At 43.0% G+C, this 21408-nt stretch overlaps 1 protein-coding gene across 3 annotated transcripts in view; it reads right to left on the bottom strand.

Moving 5' to 3' along the window:
- Positions 1–571: 571 nt before the first annotated feature.
- The window catches only part of FRMD1 (FERM domain containing 1), a 32751-nt gene continuing 11914 nt past the window's right edge, over positions 572–21408 (bottom strand). For 2 of the 3 annotated variants that reach the window (XM_015858003.2, XM_015858002.2), the window contains exons 3-14: positions 20530–20620; positions 13744–13823; positions 12605–12681; positions 10983–11169; positions 8498–8653; positions 6608–6673; positions 6332–6400; positions 5982–6156; positions 4883–5218; positions 4627–4755; positions 3818–3897; positions 572–2501 (exon numbers count right to left, since the gene is read on the bottom strand). In XM_015858003.2, the coding sequence (XP_015713489.1) occupies positions 2214–2501; positions 3818–3897; positions 4627–4755; positions 4883–5218; positions 5982–6156; positions 6332–6400; positions 6608–6673; positions 8498–8653; positions 10983–11169; positions 12605–12681; positions 13744–13823; positions 20530–20620 (1734 nt within the window). In that variant the 3' untranslated portion in view covers positions 572–2213. The remainder of the gene's footprint in view (positions 2502–3817; positions 3898–4626; positions 4756–4882; positions 5219–5981; positions 6157–6331; positions 6401–6607; positions 6674–8497; positions 8654–10982; positions 11170–12604; positions 12682–13743; positions 13824–20529; positions 20621–21408) is intronic. The other variant, XM_015858004.2, reaches the window with a different exon arrangement.

The following is a 21408-nucleotide window of genomic DNA, read 5'->3' as shown; positions in this document are numbered from 1 at the left end:
ACAGAATTGTAGGGGTTGGAAGGGACCTCTAGAGATCATCGAGTCCAACCCCCCTGCCAAAGCAGGTTCCCTATGTTTATGTCCCGAGAAAAGCACAGCTTTCCTCTCTGTGCCAGCAAGCAGGCCAGCAGGTTAGGTGACTTAGGGCAGAGAGCTCTTCAGCAGCACATCCCTGTGTGCTGTCCTCAGAAGCAGCCCCAGGGCTCGCTGACAGGATCTCTCTGCACCCCTGGGAGTTGTCCACATGCTCTGTTTTCACCACTAACCACCACCAGCAGCTTCATGTGTCTTTTGTCTGGTTACTTACACTGGGCTCCCATTACTGCTCCTGCTGACTCCAGCTGGCTGGGCTGGGTCCCCAGCATATGAGCGGCCCCTCTGGCAACCTGCTGTTGGGACTGGCAGAGAAGAAAAGGAATTATTCTAGTGCCTGCAGTGTTTATGGCTTTCTAGATGAAGCTGAGCTCACATGGGTTAAAATCTAGCAGCAAATTTGCTTCCACCACCGAACTAGCTCCAATGGAAGATGTCGCTGATGTGCATCTAGAAGGGGAAATAAAATTACACAATGTACCTTTCTCTTTTTCCTGTCCATACTTTATTGCAGGTATACATATAATTATTTATATTTTATTTTGAACAAGAGATTCCTTTCATGGAAAGGAGAAACTTTTACCATTAAAATAGAGTGATTATACCAGGAGTATATTACAAAATATATACAAATATTGGCAGCTAGTTCCTAACATTGACTGATAAATGCTTACGTGTTACCCTCTACCAAACTAATCAAACCAACACAATAAAAGACATTCTAAATACAAAGACAAAAAAAAGAGATCTATTACTACCAGGAACATTTTTCCATATGAATACAAAAACTTGCATAATAGATATTCACAGTGCTCGTAAGGGATGATTTCATTCTCAGTCTACACTAAAAAAGCAATGTCCAGTCTCCCCTTCACACGTATATTTAACTTACAGTACTGGAGGGAGATGTGTAGACCACTGAATAACGATGGTCAGACTTGGGAGAGCTTGCCTTCCCCACCAGCTGTGAATAAATACAAGGAACATGTACATACAAGGCAAAAAATACTCCTTAAAGAGCCAATTTCACTGCTGTCAGGCACTGCTTCAGTAAGCTTCTAAGGTTTTATGACACCCAACAATGATATGACACCCAAGATATCAGGGAAGGCAGCCAGATAAATTTGCCTAAATGGTGAAAGGACCTTTTGGATATAATAAATATACCTCAAGTACTCTAAAGGCATTTTGGCTTTGCTTGGAAGGATGGAAGCTGCTCATTACAAGAAGAAAGTACAGTGTGATCGAAGAGGGCACAATCAGCCGAGTTGTGGTTACAGAGAGCTTGTGTCCATCACTCATTCATCAAACACAGTTAGGGTTTGTGCCGGGTTCACCTCTGAGAACATACAGCCACTGATGCCACTTCAGTAAATGCAGATACATCTGATGGCCTGATGTTATATCCCTGCACCACATACACTTACACAGAAACATATGATTCAATATAGGGGGCCATCATGCCTTGTGAAATTCTCCCGTCACAGTCCTGTCTTCAAGAACCAGTTATTTACTGCTCTTAAGTCATCCTTGTATGCTCAGAAGTGGCCAGATCATTTGTTCCATCTTTTCCCCCTAATCTCCCTCAAGGATGTAACTACTTATTTACCAAACACATTTACCATACACAGAACTCCAAATATGCTCAGAGTATATCCCGGCCTGACAGCTGTTGGCAGTGTTGCAGCAGCACAAGCTCTAAACAACCCAACTATCTGCTATACTAGCATCAACATACAGACCAGAAGAGAAAGGCAGTAAGCTAAACTGATGTGGACCTTCTATATTTATTTTTGATAAATCGTTTAGACACGATGCTTGTTTCTCCAGCTAAGTATCAATTTCGGCCTACTGTTCTGTGGGGTTTTTTGATTGCTGCTAATGGTGCAGGCCACTTTCCACTTTCTGCTCAACAGACACTTCAGTGCCAACATTAAGTGCTACACTCCAGTTGATTTGCCCTGTAGATAGGCCTGCAGAAGTGATGCCACTTACTGATCAGGGAGCTGAGTAACAAAGCTGCTCAATCTCCTGCAAGAACCAGTGACATCACATGTGTTAATGAGGTATATATTTCCACAACGAGCTGTTTCCCTGGGTATGGAAGAGCTCCAGTCTCCTTACACCACAAACTCCTCTGGCAGCTGGTCCTCTCCCAGAAGATCCAAGGAGAGGCAGTTCATGGATCGCTTCCCATAAAGGGCAGACTTGGTTTTGCAGTCTGCTGTGGAATAAACACAGCCATAGATAGCCAGTTTATCTTCCAGGCTGCAGCCAAACGTGTAGCTGTGGGACGTGTCCGATGACAGCGTGGCACTTAGTGGTGGATGCCGGTGTTTGTAGAGGCGAATGTCATCCAAACTCTGGCTGTGCTGGTCTGTGCAGCTCCTGCCCTTGGGTAACTTGACCTGCCAGTTCAGTAAGATGGACATGAATAAAAACCATTAGCTCAGACTGCTTAAGGACGTTAGTTATGCATGCTTCAGATTTTCCAAATTGTTCTTCCATTCCTTCCAACAGCCCCACCAGCCTTCTGATGAAGCTATGAAGCACTGAGAAATTGAAAGAACATTCAGCTGCCACATTACACCAGATCCTGATCTCTTTGCACTGTATCCTCAGTGTCCAGTACAATGGACAAAAAAAACTGGCCAGGTATTAGCATCTGAATTTTAATTTAGTTTAATGCTTAATTTTAAACGAAGACACTTCCATTAGCAACACAAAAAAGTGCCTCCCAAATATATATTTATTCAATAAGATACACGCTCCTTGCCTTGCTCTTAAGTCATTCAATGCAAATATACAAGTAAGCTCACTATGGTCTGTACTGTACCATTCAGCTCTGGAAAAATAACTAAGATTTTATCTTAATCTCCTATAGCACTTAACAGACTACTTCCCTGATAAGTGAAAAGTCCTTATCACTTCTGACTGGGTCTAGTTAGAAGCATGAAAAGGAAAATAAATCTTAAGTGACTGGAGTCATCGTTCAGATAGAAGCTGAGAGTAAAAGGGAAAAAGGATGAACAGATTCTTAAAATTCTTTTAGCAGATCAAAGTAAGGCTCGTTTGGATCCAGAAAGAAAAGGCAGAGCCTTTTTTTTTAATTTCGTTTTTTAAGTAAAATACAGCTATGCTTCAAAAAGAGATTTTGCTTGGCCTTACAAAGACATCTTAAGCTTTTTGCTTTTTCCACAGTGCAGCTTACAATACAACATACTTTACCATATATAGTTGCCTTTACTCAAAGAGTATGATGAAAAGAGAATGTTGACAACAAAGACTTTAGCACACACATACTATAATCACACAAACGATAATCACACAAATTAGAGCTTGAACATCTGGTTTTGCTCTGATGTGAGCTCCTCCTGGCTTCAGAAGGAGGAAGATGATCAAGTTTGCAACCCACATCCAATCTGAATGGATGGTCTTGGCTCTAAACACAGCATTGAAAATTTGCAAGTGGTTTATTTTCCATTTCCTGTCCGGAAGTCTAAGGCAGATGATGGCTGACTTGCAAGATTCCCATGTTGGTCACTCCAAATCTCTCTATACTTGTGTAGACTCAAACATTGCTCCCATCCTATACATGACTGCGGTTGCTATCGAACAGCTGTTCCTGGTTACACCATTTAAATAAAATACAGACTTATCTGTTTCACCTGATTTACAGCTGTATTCATTACCCTAGACTTTGGTTCAAGGCCCCCACACTCACCTGCTGAAGGGACTCCACACTTTGACCTCTCATTTTTATTAGTGTGACTTGCACCACAGGCAGCGATTCTTGATTTATAGCTGCAAAGGAAAAGGAGGAAATAAGAAGCATTACAGGTTTGATTTTTTTACTGGCTGAAAAAAGTGAGAATTGTTCTCACAGGCCACGTTTAAACTGTGCTACCCAATAAATATAAGCATACATCACTAAGCACCCTCAGTGCTCTGGGAGTTTTGCTCACAAGAACATCTTTTTTTTGCCCCTAATGTTTAAAAACTCGCAAAAAAACAGCTTTTCACCTGTCCCATATTCACCAGCCTTGCTGTGCTGTGAATGCTACACATCTTAAAGCCAGACAGCTCCTGTATTAACCTACTGTCTATCCTTCTCCTGTATCAGGTGAAGTTTTGTGGCTTATATTAATTCCTGTGACTAGCCCACTACTCTATGATTGAACCCCTTGATTGCCTTGTGTTACACAATCTTTTAAAATAAATTCCTTCACTACAGAAGGTTTACATCAGTTATCTTGTTGTTATTAATGGAATAAAAATGCAGTAACTTGTTAAAATTTGGAAAGGGGAGATCTTGAGGAGCACAGAGGAGAGCAATGCTGCACTGCTGGCCTTCAATCTCTAGAGGAGCTGACTTCAAATACGGTTGCAGTAGGACAGTAATTAGTGCTGGTACTTCATATGGGGGAAGATGCAGCTTTCTTAGATCTATCAGATTACATCTGGCTTCTCAAACATCTTCCTGATGCTACAGCCCAAAGAAAAGCACTGTGCAGTAGCAGAAAGCCATCTCACCTTGGCAGCTAGCAGCATCTAGAGGAAGAGATTCAAAAGATTCTCCCACAGTGGCCTCCTCTAACTGGTCTCCCTCTAAAGGCTCATCTACAGGCACCTCCTCTGGCTCATCTACTGCCAGCTCAAGATCTAGGAGGAAAAGAGTAGCAGGAGAAGTGTTAGCTTTACACTTCTGCTCCAAGCTGCTTCACACATTTTCTCCCTATTCTGCTGCAGAACACAGAAGCAGTCTTAGAAGTTGCTCCAAATTCTTTACCATCATCCTGAGAGTCATCTTCAGCCCTTCCTTTGCTGCCACTGTCAATGCCAGAGCTTCCGTAGCTGATGGTTGAGCTGCAGGATTTCTCTTTCCTGTGCACCCGGTCAATACCAAAGGGCTCGTCCACTGACATTTCTACTGACACACGGTGCCTTGAGTCAGCCTCGATGCCTGATGTGTGAGAGCTGCCATGACTCCCTGTGGACTGACGTGACAGACGATTATCTCTCCGGCTGCCTCCACTGCTCCCGCTGCCACGTGAGTTCTTATCACATGGATCCAGGTCCATGTCCAGTGTGTCACTGATATAGGATTCCCGGTAGCGCTTCTTCTCTAAGGAAGACAGTAGGAAAGGCAGCAAAAATATCATTAAGTTCTGGGACTGGCACAACCTGAGGGTGAGACAGTAATTACTGCAGCTACTGAACAAATAAAGGCACAAATGGCTTTATATTCTGCTTGCTCAACAGACAGCAGGATGTCCAGCCGGTTGTAACAGAATTATAGTCATAATTACAGTAAAACCAGTATCTCCTGAACTAGGGCAGGCAGCTAGAGGCAGTTACGATACAGAAAATACTGGCTTCCAGAATGAAAGCAATGTGAAAAAGCAGGAATTGCTTACATAACTTAAGAGCACAGTCCTTAAAACGCAGCACATCGGTGACTGTTTTGAGAAACAATATCATAGAATCCGAGAATAGTCTGGGTTGGAAGGAACCTTTTAAAGATCATCTACTTTCAATTCTTTGCCATGGGCAGTGACACCTTCCACTAGATCAAGTTGCCCAAAGCCACATCCAATCTTGGCCTTGAGGGCTTCCAGAGAGCAAGGACTTTTTTCTTAAAACAAAGACATTCTCCCTTTGCTGTTCTCACACTTGCGCTTTCTGAGCAGAGTCTAGCAAGGCAGAGACCATAAACATTTTCCAGTAACGGACTTGAAACAAATCCAACATGTCTAGTTCCTCACCTTCTACTCAATAAAACAGAAACGTCATTAATTAGACAGGGAGCAGCCACTGTGAAACAACAGCACAGTCTAACATACTGTATTCTTCCCCTTACCAAAGCCACCTGCTCTTTTGTCACATACCTTCAGCCTCCTCCAGCTTTTGGATTTGCTTCAACACTGGCTGGATATTTAGAAAGAGCCGGTGGCTGTTGCTGAGGAGCTGCAGCAGGTGCCGTGACCTGAAGGGGCAGCCTGTGTAGTAAACCAGTTTCCGTGCAGAGGGCAAACCATCTGGCTGGATCTCAAATTTTTTCCCCTGCATAAAGAGATGTCAGGGAAGTGAGCATGAACATGTTCACAGCCACGTGGCTGAGGTAATTACAGCCTTGTGTGTATGGGTAAGGAGACTTGATATGGCAATTTGGGCAGGACAATGCCAGATCCCAGGTTAACAGCCCACTGCCAAATGGATGCGGCTCTGTCATACTCACCAAAAAAGCCAGCTTCCCAATGTGCGACCAGGGGAAGTCGTAGAGGAGCTGACGAACATGGTTCACCTCCTGCAACACATCAAACTCTCAGTCACACAGGGACTAGCAGGTACTGGGTGGAGTCAGTGATGTGCAAAGAATTTGCAAACAACCAAGAACGTGAGATATGCGGAGCCTGGCGCTCACAGTGGAGGCAGAGGAGCTATGGTGGGGGGAGGACAGGGGAGCTGGACAGAGTTAATGCTACACCAGAAAGCTTTCATGGCAATCTGTTACCTGATAGATGTGCATTCCTCTAAGGGTCAGGCCCAGGATAACTGTCGGGCGATCCTCCTTCTTATCCTGAACGAACAGAAGAGCCTGAAGTCAAAGGTTAATCTACAAAGACCGTGCTCTTGTTCTGGCACCTACTGCAAGAGAGGTAGCAGGACTGCTCATCAGGCAGATGCCATTTGCTTTTTACTGTTTCTGTCTTGTTGATCCCTGAAAAATTCTGAGATTAGAAACACCTACAAATTCCCTCGTGCTGAGGCTTCCAGCTTTTCAACAGCAGCAGATACCATAAACTTCTCTGCAAAGGGAATCCTACAGGTTAAGTGATTTGAGAGCATGGACAATTACTGTTCTCAGAAGCAATTTGCAAAAGACTCTCTTACTACTTTCGTGTCTGCAGTATGCTTGAACATTTCAGATATTAGGATATTAGGAAGTATTTCTTCTCATAAAGAGCAGTTAGGTATTGAAACAGGCTGCCCAGGGGAGTAGTGGAGTCACCAGCCCGGGAGGTATTTAAGGGAAGGGTAGATGCAGTACCTAGGGATGTGGTTTGGTGGGCAATGTTGGTGCTAAGTGGACCATTGGACTACAGGATCTTAGAGGTCTTATCCAACCCTAATGACTCTATGATTCTATGCACAGCTCTCACTCTCCAGGTGACAGAGAGCCCAAACCAGAACTGATGTCTGTCCTCTCTCTTTGCCACTACACAGCCGTTCCCATCCTGGAACTTACCAGACTTTGGGCATACATTTGCTAAGAGAGAATTAATCAATGCCCAAAGCTGCAGGGACTTTCCCTCCTAACGTTTTTATCTCAACAGCAGATGCTTTTAGGTGTTTAAGCCTGAGCTGGAAAACTGCCTTGTTTTTCCATACACTGTACTTTCACACAAAATACTTGCTTAGTAATTAGGAGATTCCTTTGCTTCTTTGCTTAAGGATGAAAACAAAAAGAAAAAATATCCAGAACCAGTTAACTCAGTTTCTCTCCTGGCATGGCAGACTTAGATAGGAACACACGTTTTTCTTACTAGGAGGAAGTGGAGGATGAAAACTATTGGGTAAAAATTTCTGGTGTCACAGAGCTCAAACTTTACACCAAGACTTCCTCACTTGGCTTGTCAAGATAAAAAACCCCACACCAACACATTTACCTCACCCTCTACTCCTCTGGTACTACTCATGTCCAGCAGAATCAGAACTCCAGCTTAAAGTCAGTAAGAAATGCTTTCTGCCTCCTAAAGTACAGTGACTCCATTTGGAAAAAGAAATCCCTGCAATTCCTAATTGCATGATCAGGCTTTACTCACTGAGGAGGAATACAAAACTGCTCTTCAGTCCATTTTCTAGGCCTACATTCTTAGCATATCAAAATGAAACAAATCCTGTTCAAGCAGGCTTGGATAGAAAGGCAAAGACTTAGGAACAAGCAATGATAAAGGAATCCAAAAGTTACACAGAGCTGAAAAAGTATCAGACACTCCAACAGGGGTGGATTAAGGTAAGAAAGCTGGGATGATTCAGTGTCATCTCCAATTATTACATGGCATTTGCATGAAAGCAGGCTGCCACCATTTCAATGGACTGCAACGAAATAAGTTTCTCAGTGACTTCTTTGGCACTGACTTTGTCCACTGACAGGAAGAGACTAAGCAAAAATTAAGCTTCACCATTCCTGTGGCCAGTTTATTGGATGGGGAACAAAATAAGGTTCCAACTACATAGGTGAACTGGCAGTTGCTTTGTTTGTGGGGGTGGCCTCGGAGCTTGGAAATTTGTTTGGCTTCCCCAAATCAGAGGCAGCAGACCCTCAATTAGAAAGTAAAAAATGAAACAGTACACCCAATTAAAGAGGGGAAAGATGTTTGAAATAAGCTCTTTGTTTAACCTTCTGCAGCCTGTAGAAGTGGACAGGTACATCTTCCAACAAGCAGGACTCCTTAATGAACTTCAGCACAGCATCCTTTGCACTCAAGCCTTGCTGTTCTCGGTGCATCTCTGGGGCATGTTTCAAGATGTAATCACTCCCCCTCTTTGCAATTATCTGAAGGAAAACAAACAAGTCAGCAACTCTTCAGTGAAGCCCACGAAAGGCAGCTGTGATCAACAGGAAAGCCAAGACTGGAGGAGGAGAAGGTTCATACATTCTCTCAAGAAGTTTGTTCATGTTCACCTCTATCCTCCTGGAGGATAAGCATTTAAAGCAGCCCAGATGATACTGATGTCTCCAAACAGGTCCAAGATGGCAAAATCACAACAGTCTGAGACCACAGAGCTTGTGTCAGCCCTTTTCATTCTTAAGCATTGGAATCAGTTTTCCTAAATCTTGGCATCCCTAAATACTTATGGACAGATAACAAATACAGCTCTGCATGCCAACACAATCAGCAGCAACATCTCCAAACACTGCAGAAATGCTTTATGGTCAGGGTGGGGTGGAGTTTGCTCTCTTTGTTGTTGAATTTTTTCTTTTTTTTTTTTTTTTAATGACTAGAAACTGCACATTAGGCTTATTTAGTATTTCCATCCTCAAAGGGGAAGATAACACTATCTCGAGCTATTTTGCATCTGGAGTGGTTTTCAGGCACACAGCTTTGCTAAGCAATAGAGAAACCTGCACTGGACCTTTAATTCTTGCCCTGAGAGCACGCAGCTCTTATGCTTGGACACATGCTGCCTCCAGTGTAAGTAGGGCACAAAATCCCTTGCTACTCAGAGCATTTATAACCAGATCCCACCTGTAACCAGTGAACATCCAGCCAGAAGCCAGTTGTCCATACCTCTAACAGCCAGACTCGATCAGTCAATTCCCATTTCCATTTTAAATTAAGCCCCTTGTTTACTAACACCTCTTCTCTCTCCTTGCATGCCACCTCAGATCAGTCATCCTATCATGAGGAAGACTGGACTCTATGAAGAACAACACTGATGCCATCAGCTGTGCAATGTCAGCAGAAAGAAGCATCAGCTCCACAGTTCAAAGCGGGGCTGCTCACCCCAGGGGCACCTGCCTTTTCTCAACAGTAGGAGAGGTAAGGCAGCTATCGACCAAGTGATCTTCCACAGTGATCTCCAACACGTGTTGGAAGAGAACACACTGGAGGAGTACCTCCCCATAGCAGCCCCAGGGCAGGGAGCAAAGCGTCCCCATGACTGCCAGATTTTCCTCTTTGTAATGATAAATCACCCACATACCTGCTTGGGGCTGTAGCTCAGCATAGGTGAGCCAGGCTTTGCCTTGGCCTTTGCAATGTTTGCCAAATGAAAAATAGTCTGTGATAAGACTTAAGTGCCCCATAAACTGGGTGCACCAGACTCAATTTTTCCAGCCCTTTGTCAGCTGCCCTTTACCAGATGCCCTGCTGCAGGATGAAGACCTGCTGTTGAGGGGAAAAGAGCACAGCAAGGCAGGCTGGGACTCATGCATAAAGGACATTCTACTAACCTTGCCTCCCTTCCACAACCCCTGCTCCAAACCTTCCCCTTGAAGTAAGGGACAAATCTAAACTGGGTTGCAGAGGTGGGTATGTCCAAGTCCTAGGAAAGATCCTGCTTGTGCAGATACCAGCAACAGAGGTGTCCACAACAAAACTGGCTTCTTTTTCTATTCTGACAACAGCTCTCATGACCATTTCACCACAAGAGCAGAATTTTCTGCAGAAAATCAACTCTGACAGACCTTTTTTTCTTTTCCCTCAAATCTTTAGTCCTCAACTCATTTGCCTTCACTCAACAGTTAAGCCAACTCTGGATCTTCTAAGCTGCTAGTACATCTTATAGGGCACAAGCCAAGGTACACATGCTTACCAATCAACACGTAAAACCACTTCCAGATTGTCTCTTAATGCAATTCAGACTCAACTAAATAACAAAGTAGGCATCAAAGGCAATGCACAGCAGTACTACCTCTAGGGTCTGGGTCTATACATCCCAGAGGTAAGCATTACAAAGCCAGGACCAAAGGGCATACTACACATGGCATTGTGGCCCTGTAGTTTTCTGCAGGGCTTCAGTTGTGCAAATTATTCTGACATAATATTGCAAGTACACTAGCCTTTAAGCAACAGATGACTTTTTTTCAAGATGACTTGAAAAAAAGCCACACTGCTGGAATCACTTATTTGACACCAACACATTCCCTCACTAAGGAAGAGTACAACCGCCCACCTCACATAGCCCAAGAGGAACTGTCACCCACAGCCAGCAGAAACACAGAGGGCAATTAACTCCTGAGGGGAATTCAGGGTGACACTGTCACTCTGCCTGATCATCATAATGTAAGTTGGGGAAGCTGTATGGCTGCAATTAGGTACCAGCATAACATAGCTCCTGCTGCATGCACAGTATTGACAGAAAGATTCCCTCAAACTTACCCATTGTGGGAAATATGCCTGAGGTTCGAAATATTTCCCAGTATGGACCTCCTCCCTGTAGTTTCCCAAGTCTGCCTGTAAACTGTAAGCAGCCAGCAGAAAGTAGATTTCTTCTTTGTGGTTGCACCGAGACATAAGTACTTGCTCTTTGAGATGGCAGTAGTAGAACTGCCTTGCCACCTTATCACTGAAAGACACAAAGACAGGTCTGCGTAAGGAAGAGAAGAAATGTCAGGCTCATACAGAGCCTCTCAAATGCATCTTCCTTAGGAGAAAAGGGATCCCTGATGTGTGTGATGCCACCATGATACATTTAAGTGTATGTGGGGAAACCCCAAGCCAAGATGAAGGTCTTCTCTCACAGGAATTGTATAAACATGAGAAAGAATAGCCACTGTCTTGAGAAGCATGAGATCTAAGGAGGTAGGGCAAGGGTAGATGAAAGAAAAACCATATCACACCTGTTTGGAGACTGACAACACCAAGCATTTCTGTTACTCTGGGAAGCCTATAGCAGTCAAGAGAACCATCTCCCCTGAATTCCAGTCCTGTTTCTTGCACACCTGCCCTCCTTTCCCCTCTAAACCTGGCACTGCTTTTTCATTTCACCTTGCCTTAGGCTCAAGTTGCTTTTCAACAGCTAATTCCCTGCAAGGTAGATCAAAAGATGCAGGAGCCCTGGGCTTGTTTTGGTCTTCTTCCTTAGGCTGCTAAATAGGGATAGTCTGATAAGGCATGTGGACCACTGATAATATACACACACTTTGTAAGAGCTCAAGGGAAGCATGCTGTTGACATGCATGTATAGATAAAGTGCTGGACAATACAGTCTACATGTAAAACCACGTATGTCTGAGTGTCTCTGCACTGTTCCACAAACTCCTCCAATTAAATGACTAGTACAAGAGAAATTAGCTTGTGATGCTAAGGGATGCATATACGGGGTGGGAAAGCGTTATTGAATCCCTTCAGTTTAGTAAAAGTAAACAAAGAACACCTAACAATCAAACAGACTGCAGAAGAGAGACTCTCCTGCATCCAAAAAAAAGAGAACAGGGGGGTGGTGGGGGCAGAGGAAAAAAAAAAAAAAGTCTTTGTTTAAGATGAGAACAAATGCCAAAAATTAAGTAAAGATTTTAATCTACTGGAGTGATCCCAGCTCTTGGCTTGCCCTGGGGTCACAGCCACGCCAGCAGTGCTGATGCAAATCAACTCTGTCAGTTGTTCATTTCCAACTACCTCATCCTTTGTTCTGTACCATGCAGTGAGGCTGGCTGTGTTTTGAGGGCAGCCCATATTCCACGTGAATGGATCGCACTCAAATGCAAAACTCTCTAACTTATGAAGTCATTTCTTTTGTCTGATTATGAAAGTCTGTTTCCAGGAGAACACTGCACAGAGCACTGCACAGATACAAAAACCTGAACTAAAATTATTAGCATGTGCTTCGGAGTCCAAATAGCTGGTTTTGGTATATTCATCTGATGCCTTTCATACAGCCTAAGTGAGAGACTGTTCAACATATAGACACCAAGAGGAAAAACCTCCACAAGATGATTTTTTTAAAAGAAATGTTAATAAAGGAACACAAAACACAATTACTACCACAGAAAAGAACTTACCTTATTACCCTTCCATTTTCTACATAGTATTGTACTCTAAAGAATGCAACAAAAGGAGGGATGAATTTCTCTGTTCCCTAGAGCAAAGACAGAAGACATGTGAAATAACATTCAGCAACCAAAATTTCTCTTACCGCCTTTCAACATCCCCTTCTCCTCAAGCTTGCACCCCATACTTCTTTTCATTTGCCAAATGTAGCCCTTTAGCGATTCTGGGGAGGGTTTGACTATCACCAAGGCTCACACAGATGAGGGATAATAAAAAATTTAGACAGGCAGAATGGCAAAATACCCTTAGGGGGAGTAGAAGAGTTTGGCTGAGAGAGGATGAGCTAGATAAAATAGCCACAGTATAGTCTTGGAATGCCCAGCCTGGCTCAAAGTTACCTAGCTCAGCACCTGGCAGCACCCCGAACACATCAGTGCTGAACACAGCAAGTTTAACAAAACCTTCCCCAACGCATCAGTCACGCAACAGGCATGCTCGCACCGCTGCAGTCTTTCCAGCACACACCTAGAATTAACCACTTATCTCTGCTCCACGCCACATCATACAGCAGGGACACGCGCTGCTGCAGGAGCTGCTCAGCCAGGCTGTACTGCCCGAGGCTGAGGTGCACCAGACCAACATTAACTCCTTGCCTCTTGTTTGGCAGGGAAAATGGTTAGTTATTCACCACTCCTTATAGCCACAGACCAAAGGGAGACATCAATGTCTGCTTCACATTTGAGATGTCTATTAGTAGAAAGCCAGTAAGATATCTGTTGTTTTCACTACAACTTTCCTTTCAGACTAACAGTCTTGTTTAAACAGGAGGGGAGAGGGGGAGGGAAAGGAACATCTTGTCTCATTAGCTCATTCATCTTTCCATCTTTGGCACTCACTTCTAATATTTATACAGGTAATTTTTTTCACACAAGGAGCTCAAAATCTTTGCTGGTCAGATTAATCTCACTGTGCATGGCATGCTGTGCACATCTGATGACAAAAGCAACTTCCTGGTCATCAAATGTTTACTTTAAAACAAGCATTTATTTTTGTTTTTATGTAACTGGAACTCATCCATAGTCACCCTATTTTAATCAACAGGACCAGGCATTCCAGGACAGTAGTTTCCAAAATTAAGCTCCTGTCTTACTTTGCTGGTTTCTTTCTTCCATTCCTTTGAGAAGTATTTGCTAAGCTTCTGCTCCAGGTCTATGAAAACATATTCGTTATCTGGAAGGAAGGCAAGACAGAAAAGCATTTAATGTTAAAGAAGCAGAAATTCTGTATTGTTTTCCAATTGTATTCCAACCAATACACTTGAAAACAAAAGCTGACCAGGGAATAGACAGAGGCAGGGGAAAGAAAGGGCAGCAGGACTCAGTGCACAGGCTATTCCTGACAGCATGAAGGAAGCTTGGCTATGCTTCAGATGCTGAGCTGGAATTTCCTAAACTGCCACAAATGTTGAATCCTTCCTTTATGAGTCACTTACAGAGAGAAAATATCACCTTACCAAGATGACCATGCTATCAGTGTAATGCAGTAATTTTATTAAACACGTAAGCCCTATCCAAACTTCCACTTCACCGTCGTGTTGCAACATGGTCCAGAACGATATAAACAAGTAGACAGGGAGAGATATTTGACAGGTTTAATCTTCTACATATGAATGGGATTCTGTGGAATGGAGAGGGGGATCAAATCCAAATGTTCTCTTCAGAAAGTTTGGTGTCTCTTACTCACACTTAATCTCTTTCATAGAGCAAAAGGATGGATTAAAGGAAGGAAAACCTGACCTACTTCGAAGAAGAGTTTGTTCTCCACCTGGGTGAAAGGGAGCAAGAACAAGAGCCAGTCTGAGCAGCACATCATCTTGAAAGAGCTCTGTGCTGCTTTCAAAGCCAGTGCTTTGTAGGGCTACTTACCAATTATCAAATACAAACAACTCAGCCAATGAATTTTTTCTCAAGCCTTCTCAAGTCTCATAAAAAGAGATTTGATGGGTCCTTCAGTGGTAACGCCAACTGAGCACATTCACCTGACTAGTCAATCTACTCCATATTCTTGAACAGAAAACTTTTATTACAAGTGGCATAAGTCTCAAATGGAAGACTTTGTTCATGAGAAACATGAAAGTTGGGGGGAAAAAAATAGAAGAAAAAACTTCACAACCACTCCTCTGACCCAAAGATCCACCCAGACTTCCAGGCTTTGGCTTTTTATTTCTGATGTCAAACAAAAAAGGAGGAAGAAAAGAGGTGAACTGTTTCCAATAAAAGATTTCAACCAAATTAAAACCTGCACTACCATTAATGCTGCTGATGGAGAAATGACACAGGCTGGCATTATAGCAGGTTTTCAATGAGCAATGAGCTACTCCACAGCCATCTGTGGAGCGCTCGTGGCAGGGCAGCTGAGAGAGGTATGTTGGCCCAAACCACCCATGCTTTTAAGTCCATAAAGATCAAGTAACTCTGCCTTGAAAAGGCTGCCAGAAGACCTAGCCAGCTACACCATAGTACAGCTACTTGTTACTCATATCCCACAGTCCCTGCTTATCTGTCTTATTAATTAGATTAGAGACATAACCCCAGGAGGATCCAGACACTAAGCATGAGAACATCAAGTCACTAGTAGGGTTTGCACGCAAACCCCAATAAGAGACCAGGCTAAAGGGGGAGGACACCCTAAGCTTTCCCTGATGGTCCTGCTCCTCCTCAACCAAGCATCCTCCCGCTCCTCCCTCACTGCAAGAATGCTGCACTGCATTCCTGCTTTAATGAAGTTAATATTGCTGGAATGTCAACCTGCAGTGTAAGCCTCCCTCTACAAAAACAAAGAGGCATTTCCCTCCCCAGCACTACATGGGTTGTGGGCTTTTTCCTTAAAGTGGATTAGTGGTGAAACTTAAGAGATCTTTGTGTGATGCTGAAACTGTTTCTGGTTTGAAAACAAGCTTCTCTCTAACAGAAATGAGGACGTGGGATTGCAGTGTCTCTCGCAGCAGTGCTGTGAGGTATCATACAGATGGTCACCCTTCCAGGGAAGAGCTTGTCTGACCTGTGGATCAAACCAGGGCTGAATAATCAGCATGTATGAAGTGCCCTTGCTTTGCTGGCCTCACATGAATGGCAATAACCAAAGAAGCTGGCTTGGAAGCATGCATGCATGCCAACATGCAAATATCCACTAGCAGTCACTGACACTGCATTCCTCACTCTCTCAGTAATGGTGGTGAGCTTAAAGATACATCACACTGCCTTCGCATAAAAGTTTCCTGTCCAGTCAATGAGTTTACAGCAGCACAACTTAGATATTTCCCTCAACTACAGCTTTCAAGTACCCTCAGATTAAATGAAAAATCTGTGCTGTAACAATCTCACTTCAAATTAATAGTCACCAGAAATGCAAACATTCAAGTACACTGACTGCAAAATGAGCTTAGCACATTTAACATACTTAAGCAAATATAGGACATGAACTGTTGCAAGCAAAACACAAAAAAAAAATAAAAAAAAAATAAAAAAAAGGGGCCAGATCTCTGACCAGAATAAAATGACAATTCTAATGAATTATGTGGATGTAAAACATGCATTATCGACACTACATGAAAAATGGAAGTAGACAATTCTGGCTCTAATGTACAGTCAAATGAACTGTGATTCACTGTTACTCTAGAAAGGAAAAAGGATAAGTTATAACAGAGGCTGGGAATACAGCAGAGGGGTGGCAGCAGTCCCTTAACTGAGATGGACAGGAAAATAAAAGGAGTCAACATTAAGAAGCACGAAGTAGTTTGGCTGTCAGGAACTGCTGAGATAATGGCCCAGTATTCCTGACGGTGAGCACATAATACTGCAGGTATTTTGTGTTAGCATCTTCAAGCTAGCAACAAGGCAGGCCCAGGCAAAACTCTCTGGACTGTTGGCAGAGGATCCTTCTGCACAAGAAGAGCTTCAGAACCATTCCCAGCATTCCTCATCTAGGAGAAAACAATGTTTGCAGTCCTCAGACAGGAGAGCATCTTACCGGATGGTGCACTGACAGTGAAGTGGAAAAACTGACAACAGGTGTCGGTCAAAGAATGCTGTCCTGGGTAAAGACCATACAAGTACTTCTAGAAAGCATTATATAAAGTTCTGAAGACCTGACCACCTGCAAGTTTGCCTGTGTGGCATATTTCTGAACATATTTTCCCTGCTTTGTAAACAACTCTTGATTGAGGTACTGAAGTCGTTATAATGAACTGTATCTTCTTTGTTTAGGATACAGGAGCAACTCAGAAATGAAATACAACTATCCCTGCATATATCTAAGGGAAAAGCAGTAGAATCAGGGGTAGCAGGGAAGGACTGGGGTGTAGAAATCACCTGAGGGTATCTTGGAAAAATTCTGTTATCACCTGCCTTCTTAAGGGACAGTATGCTATAACAGATACCCACAGAATACAATGTACAATGCTGTAGACTCTTTTGCCTACAAACTTCAGTATTGAAGGATACACTGGAACAGAAGAGTTCCCTGTAGACACAGAAGTCCTGACAAGGTTAACCTCCAAGCTCCCTGCTAAGCACACAAGTAAGAAGAACTGGGAGCTATTCTTACCCGGGTCTGGCAAAGTAAGCAGCCAAGGCTGCAATAACAGAAGGATGACCCTCGAGGCAAGGGAGCTGAAGCAGAGGGATTGGGTTTTATAAGAAATCCAACCTGACAAACTGGTATGAGCACACCAACAGAAACAGTGGCAGGGTCCAAGAGCTGAACGCTTGCTTCTTCCCAGTCAAAGGTTTTTATGCGCTTGGGTTGAGCAAGGTTTGATCCTAGGAGAATCCCAAGACTTAAGACTGCAAAGATCTGGGTTACAAAAACAAAGGAGACCTGCCTGCTCTCTGTCTGCTGACAAACAGTTTTGCTTTAGAAGATTGAACTGTGTTGCTGCATACACATCCTGATAACAGTAGGGAAAACTTGCAGGGCACCAGATAAGACTGACCCTGTATGAGGAGCTGCAATATAAGACCCAGCTGCCGGGTACTATATTGCAAACCTATGGAGCAAGCACAGACCTGGAAGAACTGCAGGGTCATCACAGAACAAATTACAAGAAAAAAAATGCACTTAAGGAGCAGCAGAACATTAGGTATAGCCTGCTTGATGACCTGTGACAAAACTTGAAAAGCAACACATCCCAAGTTAAATGCTGGTGTTGCTCTGCATTAACACTCTCCTGAATATAATTTTCAGACAGATACAATTCTTCATACAAATGCATAGGTCTTTCTTCCCCTTTGTAGTTGTCTGAAGTGCTTTCAGTGTTGAAGGGGAAAAAGAAAGGCTAAAGAGCAACAGCAGTGAAAAATCCTGTCCTCTCACCATTACTGTTGCCATAAATCCTGAAGCTTGTTCTCAGGATTTCTAACAGTTGGAAATTAAAAAGAGCCCCAAATTCTCATATCCTTTAAGCAAGGAACGCTGGAAGACATGCTCCAAGACCTAGAGCTCAGATCTCACAGCAATTACTGTTTGCACAGTGCTTAGTAGTGCTATTTTCATTTCTGCCACACATAGGGATTAAACTTCTGTTTATGATTAAGGAGCCCAACTTTTCCCCCTCACACACATACTTACTATGAGACCGACTGAGCATTAGTGTATCTGTTCAATGTCTGCAGGTCAAATGGGTTCCTAATCCAGATAATCCACCCAGTGTGATTGGTTACAGTTCTGCAGAAATGCCATAATTTTCATTTTCTTGCCCCCGCTGACAGTCAGGGTTTTGTTGGCAAATTAACAGCAAGGTAATGGATGCAGGTGGATTAGAATATCTTGTTCTGCGTGTGGCAGTCTCAGATTGTCAAAAATAAACAAACACTAAATCTGTGAAATATGTCCTTCCTGGAACAGGGCAGTTATTTCTTAAAGATGGCATTTTAGAGCTGCAGCACCAGAAGGTAAAAATGTGATGTAGAAAAGGAATATGCTCTGCTATGAAACGCAGAGGCTTCCTCTCTAGTTTTTGGATACCTATTCCATGTAGACAATCATCAAACCTTCCACACGCTAACTGCAGTAAGCACACAATCTCTGCCTGGCAAAGGCACTAGACTTTACTCACATGACAACCTCGGGCAATGCGAAACTTACACAGGCCTCCCCATAACCCAGACAGGCTACCTCCCTTTCTGGAGATGAAACCAAAACTCGCAGAAAAAACTGACCTAGGGTGACTCAAAGGTTATCTCCCAAAGCCCAGGGATGGAGAGCACTACATCTGCAGTGGAAGCAAGACCTCAGTTACCACCATCAGCAAGAGATTTATTTGTTGGCCAGAACAGGTAAGGGGGTAGCAAATTTGTGAAGAGAAAATGAAAGACTTCTTTTGCTACAGCTCCAAGTAAAGACGGAAGGCAGGTAACAGAAGAGCATAGAAGCACATAGGCCAGGTTTGCTCCCAGTCTCAAGAGTGAGCTACAACTTTCCTGGTGGCTGTGGCCATTCATGCTGAGAAAATGACTCCTGATGCTTCCCTCCCTCCTGTTGTCTGGTACCCAAAATCCAGACAATTTCTTAAGCAAAGTAACAAAAAAAATTCTCTTCCTCATCCAAAATCTTGACACTCACCAGGGTGGAGGAGGTGCCAAGGTGAGCACACACACAGCCTTCATCCAAGCAGTTTTAGAAACTGAGCTACAGCAAGCAAGAGTGAAGAACAGTGAGGAAAACAGAACAAAAGGAAAGGCTACTTGTCATTTTTCAAAGAGCACTGCAAAGAATTAGTTTATCTAAAAAGGATGAATATTTTTGTGAAGCAAGCAAACACTGTTTATGTTTAAAGCTACAGGTAATATACTTTTGAGCTGTAAGTAGCATTGCTTTATTAACCTAGTTGAATTGGGGTATTCAGCACTTCCTCACTGGAAGGGGAATAAAGAACTGTGCTGGTTTAAATCCACAGATATGTTTGTCAGCTACTGGTTTAGTTATGCCGATGGAACCTCCTGGAGACTTGTCCAAACATCAGGGAGATAAACAGCTTACTCCCATCTTAGCTTCAATGGTATGCTAAGAAAAATGAAAAAGGTTTTAGAGAAAGAACAGAAGGAAAATGAGATGAGAAAACTTAGACAACTTTCTCCCACATACTCGTAAGCAGGCAAAATAAACCTCACTTAGGATTTATAAAGTTATTGCATTGATAACGTAAAGAGATGCTGCAGTAAATAGTGAAACATCTGAGAAAAACTTCAGAGGGAGAAGTCAACGGATTCATTACTGTTTTCTAAGAGGCTGGGAGGTGTTGATGCACACTGTCCTAGAAATGTAATATCTCCTATCAGTTTGCTCCTTTAAGTTTAAGGCATCATCTTACGCTATCACCTGGTCAACACCAAGATACAGGATCAGCAGACTGCACTTCAATTCATGTACTAAGACATTTTGTATTTCCCAGATGATATTTCAAAACACAGTTTTCCTACTCCTCACGTATTCAGCCCCCTCAAACCATTTAAGCTTCCTCTCCCCATTCTTCACCATTCTTTGCATGAGATTTCAGAACATAAATAACATTTCCAGCCCCAAATTCCTTTTAAAATTCACCTCCTGTCCAACTATTGACAGTTTTGAACTCATACGGTGACAAATATGTTGGCTAGCAAGTTAGCTATAGGGGAGAAAGAAAACTCCACAAAGAGGTAGAACATAAGAACAAAGGAAGAGAACAAAAAGGCCCCCTTCTCCTAATTTGTCTGCCCACATACCAAAGATCAAAAGAGCTCTGAGAAGGCTGTGCATAATCTACATACTTTGTGACCTTATTACAATCAAATTCCCCACAGGCATGGCCACTGTGTATATATGCACACACTGTAAATACACACAAGCAGGTCTGTGGAAGTTTGCCAAGTCATTTGTTCTGTGCATTGAGTTTGCTTACTTTTAACAATGCTGAGGCCAAAGAAGTGAGGCTCTTTAATCTTCACTAAATCACAAACTTGCTGAAAGAGCTCCTGTCCGGTGGCTTTGACCTGAAAGAAACAACCAATCCAACGTTACAGATGGCTCACACACCTGAACCAGCCAATTCTCCTTCCTTGCATAGGCCAATACATTTTTGGATACCAAAGCTGAAGAACTCCCAGAGAACAAGATTTGTTTTCAGTATTATCATCATAGAAAAATTATCAATGTGTTAGTTTTGTACCTTCACGCTGCAAAGTGACTCAGCTCAGTCAGATATGAATTCAGATCTCCTATTTATTGGCACTGTTGCATAAGGAGAACTCTGGAGTGCTAGTTTTGTGCAGTACTACTGGCAGGTGTTCTCATGGAAAAAGTTTGTAAACACAGAAATCAAAACACTGCTCTCTTGTATGAATGTTTTCTCAGAGGTGAAGAGAAACAATGAAGCTTTCATTCAAGGGAACTAAAAACAAAAGCATACAAAGAAAGCCAAGACTGCATTCCTACATTTACCTGAAATGCCTTGTGGGGTACAGACAAGCTTGCTCTCTACTCCACACTGAACAGCTTATTCTGTCTGCCACTGACTTCTGGTCACACAACAATTAACACCTGCATTTTCAGAAGTTGTTATCAATTGCCTATGAGCTTCTTCCTGTTTTCTTGCCAAATGGAGACTTGTTCAGCACAAGCTCCCTTAACAAAGTGGTGATACGGGCTACTTGAACAAGGAAAGGATGTGTACAGTGACTGGAAAGCTCCCCATTATGTGTCCTCTCAGTTATAGCCTTATTTCCCTCGCTCCATCACACCACCTCAGGAGCACAACTCAACAGACTAGCAAAATCCCACA

The sequence above is a fragment of the Coturnix japonica genome, chromosome 3, assembly GCF_001577835.2.
Source record: "Coturnix japonica isolate 7356 chromosome 3, Coturnix japonica 2.1, whole genome shotgun sequence".
NCBI classification, from domain to species: Eukaryota; Metazoa; Chordata; class Aves; order Galliformes; family Phasianidae; genus Coturnix; species Coturnix japonica.
Note: the sequence above shows the minus strand (reverse complement) of the source record. Positions and strands in the feature narration are given on the sequence as shown.